Source organism: Sitophilus oryzae, unplaced genomic scaffold (genome assembly GCF_002938485.1).
Source record: "Sitophilus oryzae breed Bouriz unplaced genomic scaffold, Soryzae_2.0 scaffold_1640_pilon_pilon, whole genome shotgun sequence".
Taxonomy (NCBI): Eukaryota; Metazoa; Arthropoda; class Insecta; order Coleoptera; family Curculionidae; genus Sitophilus; species Sitophilus oryzae.
In genome coordinates this window covers 2,070,016-2,094,186 of record NW_022146326.1, presented here as the reverse complement: position 1 = coordinate 2,094,186, position 24,171 = coordinate 2,070,016, and the positions used below count along the sequence as shown (strand labels likewise).

The following is a 24,171-nucleotide window of genomic DNA, read 5'->3' as shown; positions in this document are numbered from 1 at the left end:
CCCATCGAAAACGTTCCGCAAGGCATAAAGACCAGGGTAATTTTTTTTCAGAAAATTCAAAAACACGTCAATTTTGTTTGTGAGGGGACAACTTTTGCCCTAAAAATGATTGCAAAATCTTCCACCCTCTAAGCGGGGGTGTCATCCCCCAACTTTTTCAAATGGGAAGGGGGTCAAGTGGCACCGCAATGAAAAGAGCTTTCTATTCTTTATATTTCTCCGCTTTGTTTTTGAAAATCGGTCGAATCATTGAGAAAATATGAAGGATTGAAATTTGAAAAGTTTATTTAAAAAAAAACAACCAACAATTAAATCGTGGATAAATATCTGGAAAATTCCACTGAACAACTCAAAATGCACCGTTCTCCACATTGGTCATAATAACCCACATAAAAGATACTAAGTCTCAAATGTGAAACATCAAAAACACCTGGGCATTAAAATTGCGGAATATTTGGAAGTGGGAGTATCATATAAATTGCATAGTTAAACAAGCCAATACTATGATCTACATAATCAAAGCAGCATTTGCAAACAAATCAGGCGAGATGATACTCAAGTTGTATAGGTCATACAGTAGGCTAAAAATCGAATATGCACAATGCATATGGAATCCCTATTATGCCAAGGACTGAAATATTTGAACATGTTCAGTGGAGGGTCACTAGGATTCGTTTGGAGATGGCGGCGAGTCTAACTATACTCTGCGTGAACAAAGAATTGTGGCGATCTCATCGAAACCTTCAAGATCACAAGTGGCTACTATGGATACGTCATGAGCATCTTCCATATCAATGAAACGCACAACCTAAGACATAACAGAAAATTGGACAAAAAATGTGTAATCGAAAACGTTCCGCAAGGCATAAAGACCAGGGTAATTTTTTTTTTCAGAAAATTCAAAAACACGTCAATTTTGTTTGTGAGGGGGACAACTTTTGCCCTAAAAATGATTGCAAAATCTTCCACCCTCTAAGCGGGGGTGTCATCCCCCAACTTTTTCAAATGGGAAGGGGGTCAAGTGGCACCGCAATGAAAAAAGAGCTTTCTGTCTTTATATTTCTCCGCTTTGTTTTTGAAAATCGGTCGAATCATTGAGAAAATATGAAGGATTGAAATTTGAAAAGTTTATTTAAAAAAAACAACCAACAATTAAATCGTGGATAAATATCTGGAAAATTCCACTGAACAACTCAAAATGCACCGTTCTCCACATTGGTCATAATAACCCACATAAAAGATACTAAGTCTCAAATGTGAAACATCAAAAACACCTGGGCATTAAAATTGCGGAATATTTGGAAGTGGGAGTATCATATAAATTGCATAGTTAAACAAGCCAATACTATGATCTACATAATCAAAGCAGCATTTGCAAACAAATCAGGCGAGATGATACTCAAGTTGTATAGGTCATACAGTAGGCTAAAAATCGAATATGCACAATGCATATGGAATCCCTATTATGCCAAGGACTGAAATATTTGAACATGTTCAGTGGAGGGTCACTAGGATTCGTTTGGAGATGGCGGCGAGTCTAACTATACTCTGCGTGAACAAAGAATTGTGGCGATCTCATCGAAACCTTCAAGATCACAAGTGGCTACTATGGATACGTCATGAGCATCTTCCATATCAATGAAACGCACAACCTAAGACATAACAGAAAATTGGACAAAAAATGTGTAATCGATTGCAATGTAAATAAATTAGCTCCTTCACATATACTCCGATCCGGCAAAATAGTCGTGGACCGGCAAATACAATAGAATTAAATGCAACTGTCGGAACGGGTGCAAAGCCGGCGCCGGCTCCGGCACCGATTTTGCCGGTGTGTGTGCAAGCGCTTTAAGGAAGAACTCCATTACAAGAAGCGCGCATAAAAAAATTTCATTTCAAAAATTGTATGGTAAATGCCAATTTAAATCAAATGGACGCCGTTTTTTCTAGATCTACCTTTAGGTCGTATTTTTATTTAAATAGTTTTTGATAATAACCAAATCACGTAGAACGTAAAGTTGTTGACTGGTTATTATTTAAAAAACAGTATATTTTCAACCATAAACCTGTTTATAACAACAGCCGGAAATTACTTAGCGATTTCACTCACGTTACCGAAAACAGCGTTATCATAGTTCGACCCATTTCCATTCGAAATAAAAAAGCCATTACATTTGCATAAACCTAATAAAATAAATGAGCCGCCTATCGGAGCAAATGAAGTTCGAATGTGGCGCGTTTGACCGGTTTTAGATTACAGTATAAACAGTTTGATTCGTTTCACATTTAAAAGGGCCGCAGCGTTGCGTTTGTAGCGCATTTAAACATCGTTCGACAAAAACAGAATCAACATCGAGGCAGTATGAAGCAAATTATAAATAGCGGAGTGTTTTTGGTGGGTTTGGTTTGTATGTGGCGATGTTGCCAAGCTAACGAGGGGGTTAAGACAAGCGTGAGGGTGTTGAAACAGGGTGAATTAGATGTGGTACTTGAGGAGTTTGCTGGTAAAGATGGGGTGGAGAGTGAGGCGGTTGATGGGAGGCAGAGTTTGCAAGATGGCAGAGATGGAAATACTGGAGATTTAATTTACAGGTAAAAGAATTTTATGTTATACAGTTTGGCCCGTATTGTATTCGAGCAACTTTGGCAGCATATTCTGCAAATGAAAATAAATAAAAAAAGTTTGTATAAATGTATGTTTTAAATACTTCGTTTCGGGGGTACAGGGTGTTTAGATTTAATTTTTATTTCGGTTTTTTCGAAATATTTTCTGAACTATAGTCGATATTTGAATAGATTGGCATCCTCTACATGTATTTTCACTGTTTTGAAAAGAAATAACTTTTTGTCTAACCTGACTTAACTGAGCTAACCTGTAAAAAATACCGAGTAAAAAAATATACATTTCCGTAATATTTTACGTAAAAAATGTCTGTTGGTAAAAATCGCTACGAGCAACCGTTCTCAAGATATTTAGAATGGAAATAGTCAATACATGTCATTATTGGCAGAAAGTAAAGATGAGTAAATAGATATTTGACTGAAATTATAAATTTGGTTAAAAAAATAAATAAAAAGTTCTATTTTTTTTTTTAAATTTGTCATAACAAAAAGTATGAAAAAACAGTTTGTGTTGAACTTTCGACACAAAAATACTTCAAATTTGTTACTTCAGTCTAATAATTATTTAGATAAAATGTTTAATTTATGTCAATGATGACAGGTATTGATAATTTCGAGTCCAAATATCTCGAGAACCATTACTCCAGAAATCGACAGAATAGTTCAGAAATTATTTGGAAAAAATCGAAATAAAAATGAAGTTTCTACACCCTGTATCTCAAACTAAAAAAATCTTGTTTTTTGATCTGCAGAATATGCTGCCCAAGTTTCTCGAATACAATTCGGACCACCCTGTATACAATATGCCCCAATAGGTCTTTACAAGAGGATGCATTTTTAAATATTATTTTTTTGAGAAAAATGCACTCTTCATAAAAGTTATTGCTTAATCTAAAATGGTTAATTCCATTTATGCTTTTCCAAACTTCCAATATCTTAAGGAAATATTATAAAAATATGAAAATGGGGGGGTAGTTGAAAATCCCAAAATCAAAACGCGTTTCTATGGTAATATAGTTACCTATAGATAGTTATTATAATTTAAATTCGAGGCCCCATCAGCAGATGATAAAAACTAATCGGTAATATCAAAATTTTGAGTAACGTCATCGCTATTTTTTGTTATTTTGGTTAAAGAAGCATAAAATTTATAATAACATTTTCCGTATCATTGAACGAAATAAATGTTGTGCTTCTTTAACATATCAAAACAACTACTTATAAAAGAATTAATTATTAATTACTATATTAATTTTTTTTTGAATAAACGAGTGGGAATTTAGTACTCAAGACTCATTGTTACCAGATTAACAATTTTATTAAGAATTGTGGCTGTAGACGATTATTTTTTAGATTTTGAGTTTGGTGTATAAAAAAGATAAATTTTTCAATGCGGGAGATAAAGGAAAACACTACTGGCAAAAAGAGGACTGTTCTCTAGAATAGAGGACAGTTGGCCAACCTACCCTACTTACATCAGACTCCATTACAAGTTTCATTACGTTTCCCAATCTTATCTCTTATCTTATTAGATAAATTTCAATTTAATGCGAACAAATGACGTTTCCAATCTATATCTGTCAATTTAGTAAGTAAATTAGTTTGGGACTAAATTGTCTTTGGGTAAGTAATTGAATTTGGCATGTGTCAGAACAAGTAGTATTCACAGTTTGAAAGCGAAAATTCTATTAGTGGTATACTAACCTGACTGATTTATTATTACATCGCCTTTACTGTATGGCATCAACTGCTGAATATCTGAATACCTGTGTTATAAGGAAATATGTCCAATTACCAAGAAAATAGCTCGAGCTCGAATGCGTACAAATCAAAAAGGCAATTAAAAAAACAGCAATTGTCAATCACGTCGCAAGAATTAATACTTTTGTGACGTTTGAAAAAAAAATGACAACCTAATAAGCCAACTGAAATAAAGATAAGTACGGGTCAACAAGTAATCAAGTGTAGGGATTTTATCGTAACAAAATTATCCTCGGTGTAATTCTTGTTTTTTATCTTATGGTATTTTATTAAAATTGATTCAACGTAAAGCACATCAGCAAGTTATTGACTCCATTTTCATCTTTATTTTCACATTGTTAAATTATAGAAGTTCGTATATACAGGGTGGTCCAAACTGTAATCCGGAAACTTCGGCAGCGTATTCTACAGATAAAAATAAGTAAAAAGTTCGTATAAATGTATGTCCTAAGAGGTTTAGTTTCGGAGATACAGGGTGTAGAAGTTCCATTTTATTTCGATTTTTCCAAATAATTTCTGAAGTAAAGTCAATATTTGGATGAAAATTGGTGTCTGGGAGATTTTGACATGAGAAATTTGATTTTGATGTCAATATGACTACTACTAGTAGAGGGCGACACCTACATATTTTTAACTGGTTTGAAGAGTAATAACTTTTCGTCCGTACCTGTATAAAACTACCGAGTAAAAAATATTCATTCACATTTTTTACGTGAAAAAGGTCTCTAGGTAAAAATTGCTACAGTAATGGTTTTCGAGATATTTGGAATCGAAATTATCAATACCTGTCATCATTGACATAATTAAACATAAACTCATCGGCAAAAGTCTTGCACCCCCTTACTATTTTAATAAAAAATTACATTCCAAACTAATTTTTCGTACAAATCAATAGATGCTAAAGTTATGTTAAAAAATAACACAAAAAGGGAAAACTTTCACCAAGTTTAATAATATATTTTGCCAAAATAAAAAAAAATGCAAATTCCATGAAAAAATATTTGACAAAAAGAGAAAATAAATAATAAATTCTGACAAAGTTAAGGTTACTAATATAAAAGTATTGCCTCCTCGATTTGTTATGAGTGCATCAAGTCGTCAGGGCATCCCCACTAAAAAGGTTATTTATGGTTTCTTGAGGTAAGTTCTGCCATTCCTCTTGAGCGGCAATGATCAACTCCTGGCGATTTGTTGGTGGGTTATTTCTGCGAAATACAGCTCTGGCGATGTAGTCCCAGACATGTTCAATAGGATTCATGTCGGGGGAGAGTGGAGGCCAGTCCAGACGAGTTATTTCTCCTTCATTTAATGCTTCCTGGACTATCCTAGCTCTGTGAGGACGAGCGTTATCATCCATGAGAATAAAATTATTGCCGATTTCTTCTCGCGGTGGATAAATTATTGGTCTGATTACAGTTTCCACATACAAATGGGCGTTCATCACCTCAGGAATATGAATAAGCTCTGTTCGCCTATTGTACATGATGCCACCCCAGAACATCTCAGTTCCTCCTTGATAAGGAGCAACAGCAAGGGCTGTATTCAAGCGATGCTGCCTCCCTCCACACTCGCTGACGATAGTCATCACTGATCAAACCTATCCTGGTTTCGTCAGTGAAAATTACGTTTCTCCACTGAGGTAATAACCAGTTCTGGTGTTCTCTAGCCCACTGTAGCCTCCTTTGTCTATGATGTAAAGTTAATAGAGGGACTCGCAGTGGACGTCTACGCCGCAATCCAGCATTAGAAAGTCGCCTGGAAATGGTTCGGCTTGATATCACTCGGTGGTAAGTTTGTTGAAACTGAGATCGTAGCTCTAGAATTGGAACTGACCGATTTCTTCTGGCAAATTGAGCCAAGTAGCGATTCTGTCGTTCAGTCGTTATCCTTGGACGGCCCAACCTAGGACGAGATCTTACATTTCCGGTGTCCATATACCGTTGTATAATTCGGCTGACAGTACTTCGCACTAAATTTAAACGATCAGCAATTTGATGCCTGCTGAGACCTTCTTCATGCAAAGCGATAATTCGGGCCCTATCGAAGGCAGAAATTTCGTGCCCTGGCATTTTTGTCGCCTTTCACAACACTTACTACAAGACTGAACTCGAACTGAGAAACAAAATTTGACCGTAAATAGCAAAACCATACACATTCCATCGATAAGGTTTTCTTTCATTGCTTTTATGACCTATTTTTTGTAGACACATATTAAGGTATTTGTACACACAGCCACAACAATATGCTATGCAAAGAAATAAATTTGTCTGGGGGTGCAAGACTTTTGCCGATGAGGTTATGTTGGCTTATTAGTTATTAGACTGAAATCATAAATTTGAAATGTTTTTGTGCCAAAAGTTCAACAGAAACTGTTTTACCATCATTTTTTGCTGAAAAATTTATGATTAATTTAAAAAAAAATAAAATTTCACAAATTTATTTTGCAGTAGGAACGGACAAAAAGTTATTAGGCTTCAAAATAGTTAAAACACATGTAGGTGGCGCCCTCTACTAGTCGGAGTCATATTGACATCAAAATCAAATTTCTCATGTCAAAAAACTCTCAGACCCCAATTTTCATCCAAATATTGACGTCAATTCAGAAATTATTCAGAAAAAAATCGAAATAAAAATGAAACTTCTATACCCTGTATTTCTGAAACTAAGCATCTTAGGACATATATTTATACGAACTTTTTTACTTATTTTTATCTGCAGAATATGCTGCTGAAGTTTCCGGGATACAGTTCGGACCACCCATATTTCGTATAGAACAAGCAAGAAATACATTTCAGAAGTTTAAGTCGCTGCTCTCAAATAGTTCACTAAACACCAAAATACGGGAAAAGTTTACAAAGTGTTATGTGTGGTCGATTCTTTTGTATGGATGTGAGACGTGGCCACTTGATAAAGAAACAATAAATAAAATCAAAACATTTGAAATGTGGACAGATAGAAGAATGCCTAGAATATTCTTCGAAGAATGGAGCCCGACAGACTACTTCTGAATATTATCAAGCGACGAAAACTTGAATACCTTGGCCATATAACCAGAGGACCTCAATATGAATTACTCCGACTAATCCTTAACGGAAAAATCGAAGGAAAGCAGTGGATTGGGCGCAAGAGGCTTTCGTGATTGAGGAACTTGCGCCAATGGACAGGCTTGAGCGCGGATGAATTACTCTATGTAGCGCAAGATCGAGAGCGATACAGAGATATTATTAACATGGCAGTCATCAACTTCACTAGGAACATGACACTTGAAGAAGAAAAATTTAAAATAGAATCCCACTAATAACCCGGAATTAAAATCAGTCATATTAAAGGACCTTCACGGTCTTTTAAACTAGAGGTAATCTTTCCTTGGTTTTTTTATATATACAATGCCATTATTGTTCCCAATACAATTTGGGAAAGGATATACAGGGTGGCCCATTATTCAAGGAAGTCCAGAGTCGTTGTTGAAGAAGATACGAAAAAAGTTTTATATAAATGGTGCATGGTTTATAAAGATACATATACATAAAAAATGTATTAATAATGTTGCAATTTTTTTTTAAAGTGCAACCTTCTTTTTTTCTGTGCAGAATTGGATACAGCCTAAAATTCTGCATATAATATTGTAGATTTTCCCCTTTCTTGGATTGGATTAAAGCTTATCATAAAGTCTCGGGGCTTTGACAAAAGCCAGTATCTGAGACAGTTTTACAGATATTAGTTCTCCCACAGAATCTGCATTCGCCGTTGTTTCATAGCTTCAATCTACTAATGAGTTCATTGAGGAGATTAGAGGTGATCATTGAGGTGAGCATCTTATTAAAAACTCCGTGACAACCCAAAGTTGTTCTTGCTTAAATAAAGGAAACTATTTCATTTTTCTCGGTCCTTGAACCGAGAAATTTCTTCGAGCGCCTTAAATCGTTGGAGAATTCCTGTTCCAAGTTATGGCCATCCAGAACCAGAAGAACGGTTCTGGTCCAGTTAGTGGGAGTCTTTGTTTCTTTTCTAGTTAGATCGTTTTTTTTAATGCCTTCTATCCCTTGGTGCGCTGGCACCCAAGAACATAGACAATTCCATCCATAACCTGGAAATGGATGGAGTCGTCCAGGTCCTTGAGTTCCGCTTTAAGTTGGGTTTTACTTGGGAAGCAGAATTTTTCTTATTTGACTGTTCGCTAATATTCTAGCTAGATCGTTTGCTTATTTGTTACCTTCTATAACTTGGTGAGCTGGCACCCAGAGTAGGAGGACTTTATTTTCTTTGCCAAATTTGTTCAGCTTCTCTAGGCATTCTTTGACCAACTTCGAATTGATGGTTACTACTGCAGTTACGGCTGCTTGACTGTTGGATAAGATGGCTATTTCTTGTTTCCGATGTTTCCTATGTAAACCCAATGACAGAACTGACAAATGTTACCATTCGTTCGTATTTCCCTACGATATAGTATACTAATTTTATGTGAAACGTAGTGCGGTGTTGCTATTCTATTTCTTATTTGCTGAAAGTTTGGTAAGATAATACCTATATCCGAAGAGTGGTTAAAATAAGCAACAATACCATCAACAATTATATCCTATTTTGTTTTAGAGTCTTTGAAATCCGGCTGAATTGAGGCTTCAAATTTGTGAGGTACATATGCACTTATTGGAGAAACGTTAATGCTGGTAAATAAAAGAAAAAACTAGCAGTTAATAATAGGATCACCCTACTATGGAAAATAGAAGTAAACGGTTATTTATAATGTATATGAGTTTTACATCGTATCTTTCAAACTAGCCATCTCTATGTATGTATATTTCCTAATGCACTTCGGAAATTACTACGCCATTTCATTCAAGTTACTGCAACTGTTATCGTACGACCCATTTTCAAATAGTCTCGTCCAAATATCGAGTTTGCATAAACCTAATCAAATAGACGACTTGGATATCGGATAAAGAGCAGTGCTATGTGCGCGACGCAGTGGCATTTCGTTCCTGATGACATTTTAATCTGCCTCACTATTTACGTGTCTAGAAGGTAAGTGGAGTTTTTAAAAGTTTTGTCGTTTAAAGCGATGACGGCGGCGTCAAACGGAGCTGGCAGCAAACTAAAGAGAAAAAACAAATATGACGGTGTACGAAGGCGTTTGGTTGTTTTCTTTCAATAAAAGTTCTGTCGATCTAACGTATATGGAGTTGTAAAGTAAAATAAGCTGCTCGTCGATATATGGAAAATGACGTAACAGTCAGCACAAGCTAACGAAAATAAAAATTGTTTTATAAAAATGTTTTGAAATTTCAATAAAAAAAATGTAATAAATTTTTATATCATTCCTCCCCTAATGAATGCTATAATCCCGAACTAAAATGTCAACATTTAAGGGAATCAGTCTTGGTCGAACATACCGGCTGTTAGTGATGTTGATTTTTATTTGACTACTCGTTACTAATCGTTACTCGACTACTAAGGGTGTATTCCGTTGCTTACCTTGGTTATGATTTTATGTTCCGTTTCTATCGGTTTCCTGAAAGTTTTCTTATTACGGAACACGGTTCCTGATAAATTCGGTTATAACTGTCACCAAAATAACCAGCGCGGGAAGGCTGGTTTTTCTGGTTTTGTTTGTCAATCAATGTCATTTATGTGATAGAAATCAAGCAAATATTGGAAGTTCGAATGAAATTCTCATTTAATTTCTAAAATTTGTAATAATATTTTGTATTTACATCCAAAAGCAATGGAGATAGGCAGTAAAGGTAAATAAATTTCATTAACTAAATAGAACTACTTTTTAGGATCATTTAAAATTATCATGCAGCCATTGTTTCTTAAAGTCAGGAACATTTAAAGAAAACATGAAAAACAAGACAACAAGTAACTGACAACGTGAATATTTTGTAAGCTATAAAAATATAAATATTGATTAGATTCGTTTATTTATTATTGATCTGTTTTATTATTGGACCTGCAAATCTTCACTTGAGCTGTCTAACAAGTTTAACAGTTTATTAATTAAGTACTTTTCAATATTAAACTCCATTGCAAAGAAGAAGCAAACGTAAAAGCATAAAATAGGTACATTAAAAATGCATAAAAGATAAATTTTATAATAGAGGTAATAACATTTGACGTTTCCAATATTTTACCAAACTGTTTTTCAGGAACCGCTCTTTACCGTAGTTTACTTGTCTGGTTCGCCTGGTTTTGCAACGGAATACAGCCTAAGTAATCAGTTCAAACATGCGTTACTTTGATTACTATAATTACGTTATACTGATTTTGGTACTGCTGTCAATTTTGCCAACTGCTGTCAACCTTTGTTTGTCTAATTGTCTGATTTGTGTCTAATTAACCTGCTTAAGGGATATATATATATATAGTATTTTTAATACCTATTTAGAGGTACCAGCCGTTTTAGTAACTTAACGTATGCGGCTTCTTGAACCATCTGAACCCGCATGAAAAACTGGAACTTTTAGTGCTTTGGACGCTTTTTGAATTGCCTTAAATTGAGATCCTAAATCGTTTTGAAAATAATTTACTACATGGTTTTTTTTTTACTTAATTTCTTGAGTTTCGTTACTTAAGATCACAATATTCTGTGCAAATTTTCGTACTCCTAAAAATGAGTTTTACTGAATACTCACCCCTCATTATTCTTCATATAGTTATACGTAGGTATAGTATACGTCCATATAGTATATGTGAACACTAATGTCCACAATTTATAAAATTGTGTTACGCATAATTAGGAAAAAGAGGTTGCCCTATTTTCACAATATACGTTAATGACATTAATGTTAAATTTCAGTAACCTTTATGGCGATTAAAAATTAGCATTTTCGATAAATTACATTTATCGCAAATTATCCACCGCAAGCCAGTTGCCTATTCCATTCAAAGCGGGTCGATTTAAATTTAATTAGATAATAACTACACATATATAAATAAATTAATTTTCCAATGTTGCATAATTTATAACACCATATACTTTTATACTTATTGAAAATCGATAATTATATATTTAACTCAATTAAACTAAATAGAAATTTAATATGTGTTTTTATGTCCAAAATTTTTAGCGAAATAAATATTATTGCACAAGGTGTCCCAGAGATAAGTGCAAGTATTTTAAGGGGCTGTAGATCTGGCTAAAACAGAAACATATTTTCTCTTTACCATTTTTAAAATTAATTGATAATAACCGAGTTGTTTAACTTTAAAAATTTTAACAAATAATGGCAACATCTTGAGAGCTGCCACGCCGGCAGAAGTAGATAATCAGCCTTTAAATACCAAGAAATTACCTGGATCTTAGCTTGTTCGACGCCCAGTGTTGACATATCGACTAAAAATATTTAAAAACGACTTGCAAAATTCAGATTAAAAGAAGTAAAAAACTTACCTAATCTTTGAAAACGGGACTTCGATACATAAAAGATCGATGTAATTAGACAAGAGCGTCGTTTTATCACTTTACATAAAACTACAACTACTCTGCTCTTAACAACACTACATTTGACTGCGATTCTTGACAGCTCAATACTTAAATACCCACGTGTATTTGACAGAAAATACATTCATATGCCATCTAAATTATTTAGGATAATTTTTTGAGAATTTAAACTCCCTTGTTTTTCTCTCACTCTCTGTTTTTTATGAATAAACACCAAAATAATTGATATTTCTATTTGAATAATAAAAGTATTTTACAGGCTTACCTTGCATTTGCATATTTTTTAGTTTAGCCAGAGGTTTACTGTTTTGAGTAAAATCTCAAATGAATTGGATAACCTAAAATTCATCAATAAAGTTACAAAACTATTTCAATAATTCCACTCATATTAGATATTTGGCATCTAGCCTGTAGTAGGCTGTACATCTACAAAAAAAAAATCTACATGGTGAAATAACACATACGCATATACAGTGCTTTTATTTTAACTTGTACAATCATTGTACAAAACAATCATTGTAATTTGTAAATCACTGCTCTGTTGTCAGTCCATAACCAACCTTTTATCATTCATTGAAGAAATACCGACAGGCAATACTGTTTCTTTGCCAAAAAATTAAACATCATCATCATCATCATTTAGCTTATTCCGTCCACTGCTGAACAAAATCCTTCCATAACTCTAGCCGTTTCATTCTATTTTGTGCCACTTGAATCATAGATAAAAGAAAATAATCTTCTATTAAGATTGATATGAAACTTAATAGTAAAATTTTGGTCAAAGCGCCCCTCCGTGTTCTTAGTAGAGACTACGTTTAACCCAGCGCCTTCGCCTTTTCTGCTGTAAATATTTTTTATGTTTATATTTGATTTCAAAGGATTTAGTTTTAAAGTTACACTGATATATTAGTATATCAGAGTAACTTTAATAAAACATAAGAATATATATATTTTACAGTTTATTAAATATAAATTTTGACTACAAGGTAGAAAGTAAATCACAATATTTGATAAAACTTATAAGTATACCTTTTTTACAGTAAATAAATAATAAAACTATTTCTGACTATGATATTTAAAATTAAGGTAGATAGAATATTAAAAAAACATACCGGTATTTGCACACGCAGGCCCAAATTCAATAAAAATCAAAATTTTTCCTACGAAAATCAGGCTTTTTTCACAGAAAAGGTATTTTTTGATTTATCAACAATCATTGTCAAGTTGACAATATACAGGGTGTTTTCTAATTAGTCTAAAAAATTGTGGTGTGATTCCTCATGTGTTCTTAAAACAATTTTTATATGCATTGGGTCTAAAGTACTTCCTTTCTGATCTACAGGGTGTTAAAAATTTAAAAAAATTGATATTTTGCTTAACATAAATGGTACACTACTGCTTCTTTAAAGAAAATGTATTTTTTTCTTGACTGGCCTTCCTTTTTCAACAAAATTGATCTTTTGAGTTTTTCTTGATCATCAAACGGTTGCCGAGAAAAAAATAAATATACTTATTAAGAGCCCGCCTTAAGCCGTTTTCTAACGATTTTTTATTTTTTAGATTAATTAGGAAACACCCTGTATATGCATATCACAGGCAACCAAATAAACTAGTAACCCTAAAAATTATTTTTCCTACCACTAGCGACATACCCTGTTTTTAGTGAGTACTAAATTATTTTATCAAAATTTCACCATATAAGTTTCCAGGCAATGACTTGAATCCAGTTTCCAGCCACTATCTTAATAGTATCTGTCCATCAACTAGGAGATCGTCCTCTGCTTCTATAGGCCTCGTGACTTGGTCATTCCACAAGTTTCTTTGTCCACCATCCATCTGCTATCTTAGTCACATGTCCTGCCCAATTTCATTTAAGGTATAAGACAGATATTACCGCATTTCTTACTCCTGTTCGATTTCGTATGGTATGATTAGGTATATGGTATGATTAGGTATGTATCCCAACCAAATGGACCTTTCCATTTTCCGTTGCATGACCTGTACTCTATGTATGTTCTATTTTGCCAAAGTTAGTGTTTCAGCTCCATACGTGAGGACAGGCAAAACACACTGATTAAAGACCTTTCTTTTTAAACGTATTAGAAGATCAGATCTCGGCATATCCTTTAGTTTACCGATGTCGCCCACAACAAACCTATTCTTCGTAAAATTTTGAGTGTCTGATTAATTCTGTCATCAATATCAGTCTAGGTTTGTCATGTATCGTGTCTTTGATAAGTTAATTTTCAAACCCACTTTTTCCGAAGCATCATTTAGCATGTCCAGCATATCCTGTATTTCATGTACGTTGTCTGTTAGTAAAACAATATCATCTGCAAAACAGAGATGGTATATCAATTTGCCATCGATGCTAATTCCTGTTAATCCCATTTTATCATTTTTAGCATACTTTCTAGTACAGCAACGAATAGTTTAGGGGGAGTGTGTGGCCTTGTCTTACCTTTGGATCGATATTGAATTTGTCTGTGCATTGATTTGTCGATATTCCGACGTTGAATGTTTGTCGCCAAACGTCAGAAAAATTAATAGACATGAATTAAAATTTAAAATATTTATTTTTCACTAGTAATACCACTAGAGGTCAAATTATTTCCGGAAATTTTTTCGAGCTCATGAATATTTTGAAAATTAATTTTTAATAATTTTCTAAAACTATTCATGAGCGAGAAAAAATTCCGGATTTAATTTTACCTCGTGTGGTATTCGGTAAGAAAATTCCACACCAAATTGTGTTTGAAAATCAAATAATTAAAATGTATTTTTCGATTTTTTGTCGACGGTCGACTTCAAGTCGACTTCATTATTTAGTTACTATGGCAACTAAGTGACACCCAAACCTAAAAACTATTTCAGTTTTGAAGCTGTCAAGCGGCACGACTTAAAAAAAATGTTTATAGAAAACATCTCAGCATCTCAATTGAAATGTATCAAAATTATCATGTAAATAAATAAAAACCAGACTCTCAAAAAGATATTCTGTCATTATAAGCGTCAAAAAATTTGCAGTATAATTCGCTGTTGGGTGCCCACAAGGAAAAAATTTTCACTAAAATTTATCCGTTGCCATGGTGATTTGTCAAAAAAAACACGTTTTGATTGGTTAAAAATTACAGGTGTGGAATTTTCATCGAAATTTAGGATTTTTGGTAACTTTTTGAGCTAGAACTATTTTTAGCTAAACAAAACAAAAAAATTTGTTGCATACTATTCGCTCAAATCCAATGCATTGACTGTTACGTTTTAAAAATGAACATACTTAGCAAAATAGCATTGCACTGTGTTAAGCCCTATGTTCACAGTTAAAATAAAAGCACGGTATATCAAAATTACGCTCATTAATTTAAATTTTAAGAGTAAAAATAAAAAAACTGACATTTTAATCATGTATAAAAAGATCAACATTTTTATATAGCAATTTACTAATTGGTATAAACAAGCTACTAACTGTTCATACAATACCCACGCACGTCCAAACAAATTCAATTTATTTTAATTTTTCAATGGCACCCTCTGGCAGGATCATGTTTTTAAACAAATGTGCTTTATAAAGATTAATTCGCAAGAACCGACGCGTGTAAGCGGTTAAATAAAAAAACGATTTTTCTTTTCTCGTATAAAATTACTCAGAAAAGTCAGAGAAAAAAGGCAACCGCTTGCCAAGAAATGTTTCCGCACAATTTTAGTAAAAGGAAGGAGCAAAACATACAGATCGTGTAAACGCGTGCTTTGAATACAATTCTGAATGCCTTGGTTTAGATCTGATTCAGTTAGATGCTTTAAGAAGCTCTGTTACTGAAGTTTCATGGTGGATTTATTTCTGTAAATATGCAAGTGTTATGCAATTTCTTGTTTTTGATTTCCTTTTGAACGATAAAAATTACCTTGGATGTTATGCTGATGAAATTTATCGTCCTTTTATACAGGATGCCTCAAAGGCTTCCCAAAAAGCTCTATATCAAGCTTTTGGTTTGAGATTTGGACAAAAATTGAAATGACAATATTTTTTTCGATGTATTTGAACAGCCGTTAAACGGTAGCCTACTAAAATGCCGTTAATAGATATTATGACGTCGTTGATGTCGGCGGAAAGTAATGCCTAGCGATAGGCATTTTGCAAGAACACCTATGGCTCCCTGACTGAGGCTATTGCTTCGTGAGCGGAAGGTCCGTGGTTCAAATCTCACGCCGGACCAAGAATTTTTTTATATTTTTTTGCTTATAGCGTGATCTTATTGCATTGGTTTCACTCTTTTTGGTTGGATTGGTTTAGTTATTTGACGGGTTGGTTAGCATGGTTATTTGGAGGGTGTTAATTCATTGGTTATTTGGTGGGGTTGGTTGGTTTTTACTAATTTATATTTGTTTTTTATATTTTTTTACGTGTCATTTTTTTAAGTGTCAAGGTTAGTTGCGTTGGTTAAGTTCGTTATTTGGTGGGGTGGATAGCGTTGGTTAGTCCTTATAAAATTCCTATATTTCATAAAACTGTCAAGTGCGTCTCATCAACGACGTCATACCTATTAACGGTATTTTAGTAAGCTACCGTTTAACGGCAGTTTAAGTACAGCCTATTTTTTACATTATATGGGGGGCAATGGCAACGCACAACATTTTAAATACATTTTGTTAACATACAGAGTTATTCAAACCAAATTTATATATTTTTAAATGGAATGCTATATACTTTTTTAACTTGTTAGATTTGCCAATAAATTTGCCAATTCTAAAAAATACCTTGATGCTATATAATATCTAGATATTTTTGAAACATAATCGTTTTTTAAAACTAAATTTACTGCTTACTTAAAGCCCTCTCAAAATTCTAAATTCCAAGAATTTTAAAAATATTTAACAGAAAGACTATATAATAGTCTTCTTTAAAATTAATTTTACCAAAATTTGCAACTTTGTTTGATATACAGGGTGTTCCGAACTTTATTCCGAAAACTTCGGCAACATATTCTGCAGAGAAAAGTAAGTAAAAAAGTTGGTATAAATGTATGTCCTAAAATACTTAGTTTCGAAGATACAGAATGTAATAATGTAGTTTCATTTTTATTTCGATTTTTTCCAAATAATTTCTGAAGTAACGTCAATATTTGGATGAAAATTGGTGTCTGGGAGTTTTTTGACATGAGAAATTTGATTTTAATGTCAATATGACTCCTATTTGTAGGGGGCGCCACCTACATGTGTTTTAACTGTTTTGAAGTCTAATAACTTTTTGACCGTATCTGTATAAAACTACCGATTGAAAAAATATACATCTCTGTGACTTTTTACGTGAAAAACATCTCTGTAAAAATCGCTACGAGCAACCGTTCTTAAGATATTTAGAATGGAAATCATCAATACATGTCATTATTGACGAAAAATAAACACGTTGAGTAGATATACCGTATGATCGAATAAAAACGGCGTCAGCGATGGCTATGAAATGAAGATCTGAAGATCGCTGTCATTTTGTATGTAAAATTATATGGGAAATGTCATCGATCGTCATTTCCAAGCCAACTGAACGCCATTTTTTTTTCGATCATATGGTAGTTATTTTACTGAAATAATAAATTTGGAAAATTTTTATTTTTTTAAATTAATCATAAATTTTCCTGCAAAAAATTATGATAAAATAGTTTCTGTTGAACTTTTGGCACAAAAACATTTCAAATTTATGATTTCAGTATAATAACTATTTAGTCAACATGTTTAATTTATGTCATTGATGACAGGTATTGATAATTTCGATTTTAAATATGTCAAAAACCATTACTCGTAGCGATTTTTACCAAGAGATATTTTTCACGTAAAAAACGTCGTAAATGTATATTGTTTTACTCAGTAGTTTTATACAGGTACGGACGAAAAGTTATTATTTTCAAACCAGTTAAAAAATATGTAGGTGGCGCCCTCTACTAGTAGAGTCATATTAACATCAAAATCAAATTTCTCATGTCAAAAAACTCCCAGACACAAATTTTCATCCAAATATTGAGGTTACTTCAGAAATTATTTGGAAAAAATCGAAATAAAAATGAAAATCTACACCCTGTATCTCCGAAACTAAGCATATATTTACAGGAACTTTTTTACTTATTTTTATCTGCAAAATATGCTGTCGAAGTTTCCGGAATATAGTTCGGGCCACCCTGTATACAGGAAACACTTCCTCATGTCTGTATGATTAATAAGATATATGTTTTCATCTGTTAAATAATACAATCTAATATTGTTAGGACAAATAAAAATAAACGAAATTGAGCTTAAATAATACAAAACCCAAACATGCAAATATCGGGGGAAAAACAGAAAGGAGTATTTACCGAAATCTGAACAAATATTTTCTTTCTTTTTTCAGGACGGGCGAGGACATGGTTGCCGGGTTTGCAAATAACCCAATTTCCAACACCCTCTTCCGTCATATTATTCATTAATTACGTTTCGTTCTTAGAATGAAAGCCTGAATAAATACGGCTGTCGAAAATTTAAATTTCCTTTAGAGGGGAGGTGGCGGATGATAAAGCGCATCTTAAAAAAGGGTTAGTCGAATTTTAAGCGGGATGGTATTTTAAGCGGGATGGATTTAAGATTTATGATTAATTAGTTTGTTATAGAGGTATTTATGTTAAGTTGTATAGAAATGGGATTAATTTTGTGCTCTCCGAGAAGGAAAAATATTAGTGTAATGTTGGTATTTTTTATCTTTATTTATTATTTGTTTGATTACAGGTCATAAAATCTGTGTAGTCCAATAAATAATAGTCTAAGAGCTAGCAACGTTTTTGAGAAAGTATTTTAAGACGTCTGGCTCTTTGATATATCTTTTATTATGCTCTCTGGAACAGTATGCGGCCCGTCTGGCTGCCGATGCCCGTCGCGTTCACTACTGCGCATCGGAAGAAGATCCTTTATTTTTTTTAATTTATTCCTATAAATTCTAGTATTGAATATAAATCGAACATGTCTCCATAGCACAGTGCGTAGAAGTTCCGACTACGAACCGAGGATTCAGAGTTAGAATCCGGGTCAGGACAAAGACTTTTTTATTTTATTTTCGTTTATATTCTGATAGTAAAGTATTAAATAATTCTTGTGATTCCAAAAAAATATTTAATACTTTACTATCAGAATATAAACGAAAATAAAATAAAAAAGTTTTTGCCCTGTCCCAGATTCGAACTCTGACTCCTCGCTTGATAGGCGAAACCTCTACGCACTGAGCTATGGAGACTCGGTCGGTTTACATTCAATACTAGAATTTAAAGAATTAATAAAAATATAGGATCTTCTTTCAATGCGCAGTAGGGAACGCAACGTTTACCGGCAGCCAGACGGGCCGCATGCTGTTTCAGAGAGCATAGTAAAAGATATATCAAAGAGCCAGACGTCTTAAAATACTTGTTTTTCCGACCTTGCTAGCTCTTGTACTATAAGGACACGAAAAAACACAAACCTCGGCTTAATTCGTCGAGCATGACTTTTAGGATCATAGCGCACCCTTTGGGGAATAGTTTTAGGAGAAAAATTATTTTTATTATTCACAACACAGTGCAGGGCAGTGATTGGCCGAAAAATCAGGTTTTCGCAAATATCTACCCAAATATGCAGTTCAATTTTTTTTTCTTGTAATGAAGCTTAGGTCATTATCTACAAAAAAGGTTCTGATACTTTTTTTCGTAAAGTCACAGGAAAACAGTTAAAAACGGCCCTAAAGGGTCAAGAAGGGATTTTGCACTAACATCGGCCGAAGTATGGCATGTAGCTGATTTTCATGATCGCTAAATGAAAGATTGGGTTCTTAGCTAAAAATATGACCCAGAGACTTTTTTTCGTCGTAAAAAAAACCAATTCGACTATTCATAATTATGCAATTTTCTTTTTTTCGACACTTTTGGGAAATCCCAAAAAAAGCAGAAAAGCCACTCACGAATAGTTGTTTTTCTATTAAAATATAATTAAACAAATTCTTCAAATTGTCTGAGTTGCTAAAGAGACTCTAAGAACAACTGTTAAAAAAAATCTTGACAAGTAAGCTTTTATTAGAAAAATATGAATAAATTTGTTTTTTATCATTATAAAATATGACAAAATTCAAACAAGTTCCAAAATAAATAATACGAGCTGTTGATTCTACCTTTAAAATGAATTTTGAATCATGAAAAATTATTAAATTTTAGCCCAGTTATTAAACAATTTTTCCTATCAATCAGTGATAGGCTTCTTCAGAGCGTTACGACTTAGGGAGAAAATTGAGGGATCTTAGAGGCGGAATATCTCGAAAACTACGAATTCTACTTAAAATTTTAGTAGAGTTAGAGAGCTGAAACTCGAATTGTAGATGGGTTGGTCTAACAATCCCAAACAAATGTAGAGATAAAATTACCCCCAATAAACTTGAAACATCTAAAAGCAAACCAACAACCGATTCAGTACTATTTTTTGTACCTAACAACACCACAATTCACGTCGTAAAATCTGTAAAATTCTTAGGGCTTGTTGTGGACAATTCTCTGAAATGGGACTACATATCGAAGCTTTGTCGAAAAAATTGAGCTCTGCCTGTTTTGCATTAAGATCTGTTTCTAAGGAGCTTAACTTGTCAGTGGCTAGAACTGTTTATTATGCACTTTTTGAGTCGCACCTCAGGTATGCCCTTCCATTCTGGGGTACGTGTTGTGCGACTCAATTTGACCGCATTTTCAAGCTCCAGAAGAGAGATGTTCGATATTCACTGGGACTAAACAACAGAACTCATTGCCGATACTTTTTTAAAGAATTAAAAATATTGACTCTTCCTTCCTTTTTTATATTTGAATCCGTTTGCCTAATACGTAAACATGTATCAGCTTCTCAAGAAAGACCATCTCACACTTATCCACTCAGAAACGCGGAGCAAGATCTTTATCTACCTAACCCACGCTCAGTGTTAGTTAAAAGTTCAATATTATACAACTCGAAAAAAATGCACAACCACCTGCCATTTGAAATCAAATCCATAACATCATTTTCTTGATTTCGCAAAGCATTGAAATCTCATTTACTAGACAAGGCTTTCTACACCGTAAATGACTTATATTTTGATAATCGAATTTGATCTTGTAAACACTGGTCTAATGTTTGCTATTACTATATTTACCAGTGACATCGAAATGGATTTATCTAGAGCTCATTGATACTTAGTACCTATAAACTTACTAAATATTTTTGAATCTTTTTTTTTTATTCTTTGACATTGTAAACATTTATAAATGTTTATTTTAACAATAAGACTGACAATGTTATTTGTATAACGTTTTGTATTCTCTTTTCTCTTTTGTTAGTTTGTTTGTTTACTTTATCTTTGTCTACAAATTGTAAAAAATTTTGACAATAAAGGCATTTATTTATTTATTTATATTTAAAATCATTTCTATACATCATTACATTAAATCAGTGTTTAGTATTTTCTGCAGTGACATATCTCCATTTTACTCCCTTGCCATTTAAAGCACACTAACATTCCTTCTCAACCCCATCAATCCATCCAATCCAGTTCGATATTTTTTAGTTCAGGCATTCTCCAAATACGTTACATTCAGTTACCGATCTTTCTGTTTCAGATACCGAGAATCGCAGGACATCCTGCAAATCAGGGAGGTGATCGTGTTACCCCAACTAAGTTCCGACGAGCAGGAGGTGCAATGGTATGCGGTGACCGATGCCCGCAGGATCACCACAGTGCGCGTGTTGAATTTCGGCCGCCAGAGGGCCTACACTCTTCGAATTGACGTGGCGGGAAACGAAGCTCAGGTTATACTGAGAGTGCCGCCGAACTACGATCCTAGAATTATGATTGAGGTTTACGGATATTAGGGTTTTGATTTTAAGGGTTTGTTGTATTGACAACTTGTTGGAATTTAAGTTATTGTTAGGAGTAAGGTGGTATGTTATTTATTTTTGTTATAAAAGAAAAAATATAGTTTAATCAACTGTATGTAAAAAAATAAAAAAAAAAATTGTTCAAGAATATTTACAATTAGTAAATTAGAATTACAGCCTTTAAAAGAAATAATATTTATAATATTTTTCTACATTGTTTCAGAAACAAAGACCGGAAATATATAAAATAAGTAGTATTTCATTAGATTTAAAATACAAAGTCGCTGTTATGTATGGAAACGGTGGATTATTAGTTAAAATACAAAAGATACCGCAAAAAGTTAAATACAAAATTTTTTTTAAAAAAGATTTTTAAATGTCTATTGGCGAGTAATAAATTTATGTATACGGGGTCTGTCATAAAGCCGTGGCAAATCAAAGTTTCATTTTTTTTTAAATAGAACCCCCTGTATATTATTGCATATTTCAATTCTTCCTTCAATTCTAAGCAAAAATCGAAATACACACAATGTACCTCAAACCAACCGTTTCCGAGTTATTGACTCTTGAACAAATATCACTTAAACCATTTTTGATTTAATTAATTTCGATATGTTCATGTTCAGTTTCATTCATGCCTTTCCGCCAAAACTGTGAAAAAAGTGGTATTTTTAAAAGTCGATAACTCGGAAACGGTTGGTTTGAGGTACATTGTGTATTTCAATTTTTGCTTAGAACTGAAGGAAGAACCGAAATATGCAATAATATACAGGGGGTTCCATTTAAAAAAATAAAAGTTTTATGTGCCGCGACTTTATGATCGACCCTGTATACTTAAGTTTATTACTCGCTAATAGATATTTAAAAATTCTATAACTTTTGTATTTAACTTTCTGGGGTACCTCCTATATTTTACCTAATAATCGACCGTTTCCATACATAAAAGCGACCCTGTATGATTAGTAGGGGAAGCAAACATTTTACGGTATTACTGTTTTGTAAAGTTGTTACAATTAAAGTTTGGTTAGAAATTGATATGTTCTATTATTTGTTCCTCTTAAAACAGTTGAAATAGCGGGGTTTTTTAATACAATATATACCAAGCGATCCTATATAAATAGCCTCCCATACACCAGAAGATTGCGCCTGCGGACTTGGCTTGCTGATGAAATCTTTGCATTTGTGGGCGAGACAGTGGCAGGCCAAGCGTGTCATAGGCCAATCTGCGGATTTGACCTGTGAGATTAAATTTGTCTAAAAAACGAACAAAGGATAAAGTCGGCAGAAATAAGCAAAAATTGTTATAAAACGTATAATGTTGTCCCAAACGAGAGTATTTAATGGGCCAAATATCTGATCGGTAAGCCAAATCCGCAGATCAAAATACGAGAGTTTTGGTATGTGACAGATCAAATCCGCAAGCCGGTTCTAAAGGCCGATTCCACTTCTGATGTATGGGGGGCTATTGAGATTTTGTAAAAAAAACAGTGTGTGCACTATGTACGCATATATGAAGTGAAACTTCTAACGTGAAACGTTAAACCCTAAAACCATATTATTATTGAATGCAATAAATTTCCTGCTTTAGTAGATAGACTATATCACTTATTACCTTTTATAAAATGGTTATTAAATTTGATATTTTTCAGAGGATCTTCTTTTGGTAATATTTTGTTCCAAAGTCGTGGTATGAGATTTCCCAGTCTCGCTTCTATGGCGATCTTTGTCTGTCATCACATAAGCCCTCAACCGTAAATAGTTCATTTAATACGTAAAATTATATGGGGGATGTCATCGATGTGCATTTCTAAGCCAACTGGATGCTGTTTTTTTTTTCTCTATTATACGGTAGTATCCGACCGAATAGCCCTGACAACCGTGGCCATTATACCAAAATACTAGAGAATACTACCATTATACCATATCTACTATGTAGTATGTGGTTTGTTATTACTATTTTGTTCATTATTCATTATTTATAGTGATTTCTAGCAATTTTATTAAATTATATGAATATTTTCATGGATTATTGGTTTGAAATAAATGACAGTGTCCTCCAATGAAAATGCGAGTTGCTTAGCTCTAATAATTCTAATTCTGAGCTAGCAAATGAGCTAGATGCGTTATCTAGACCGTTATTCAGAAGCTACAAACCTATCGATGAAAATATCCATGAAAATTTATTTCCTAGCACACGACCAGAGGATATTGGTACACAGGTACAGTATAAAGTTTATTATAATGATTTTCTTTAAATCAAATGTTTTTGGGGATTTGCGCGATTATCCGACCCTTACCAGCGTGCGTTAAGTTTCATTTCAAAAATGCACAACAAAGTACTCCAATCGACGCGCGACGTGTGCAAACAGCTGTTACACATTGTATATTCCGACATTTATGAACGTTACGAAGGTAGAAAATATTAAATTTTATTCTAAACCGATTACGATTATTGCGCGATAATAAAAATT

The 24,171-nt window shown here is 33.4% G+C and overlaps 1 protein-coding gene across 1 annotated transcript; it reads left to right on the top strand.

The window, feature by feature from the left end:
- The first annotated feature begins 2,196 nt into the window (after nt 1-2,196).
- LOC115880692 lies at nt 2,197-22,496 on the top strand. The gene is made up of 2 exons (XM_030897974.1): nt 2,197-2,592; nt 21,442-22,496. Exons 1-2 carry the CDS (start codon nt 2,363-2,365, stop codon nt 21,692-21,694), a joined length of 483 nt encoding a protein of 160 aa, XP_030753834.1. The 5' UTR covers nt 2,197-2,362; the 3' UTR covers nt 21,695-22,496.
- Nucleotides 22,497-24,171: the final 1,675 nt, after the last annotated feature.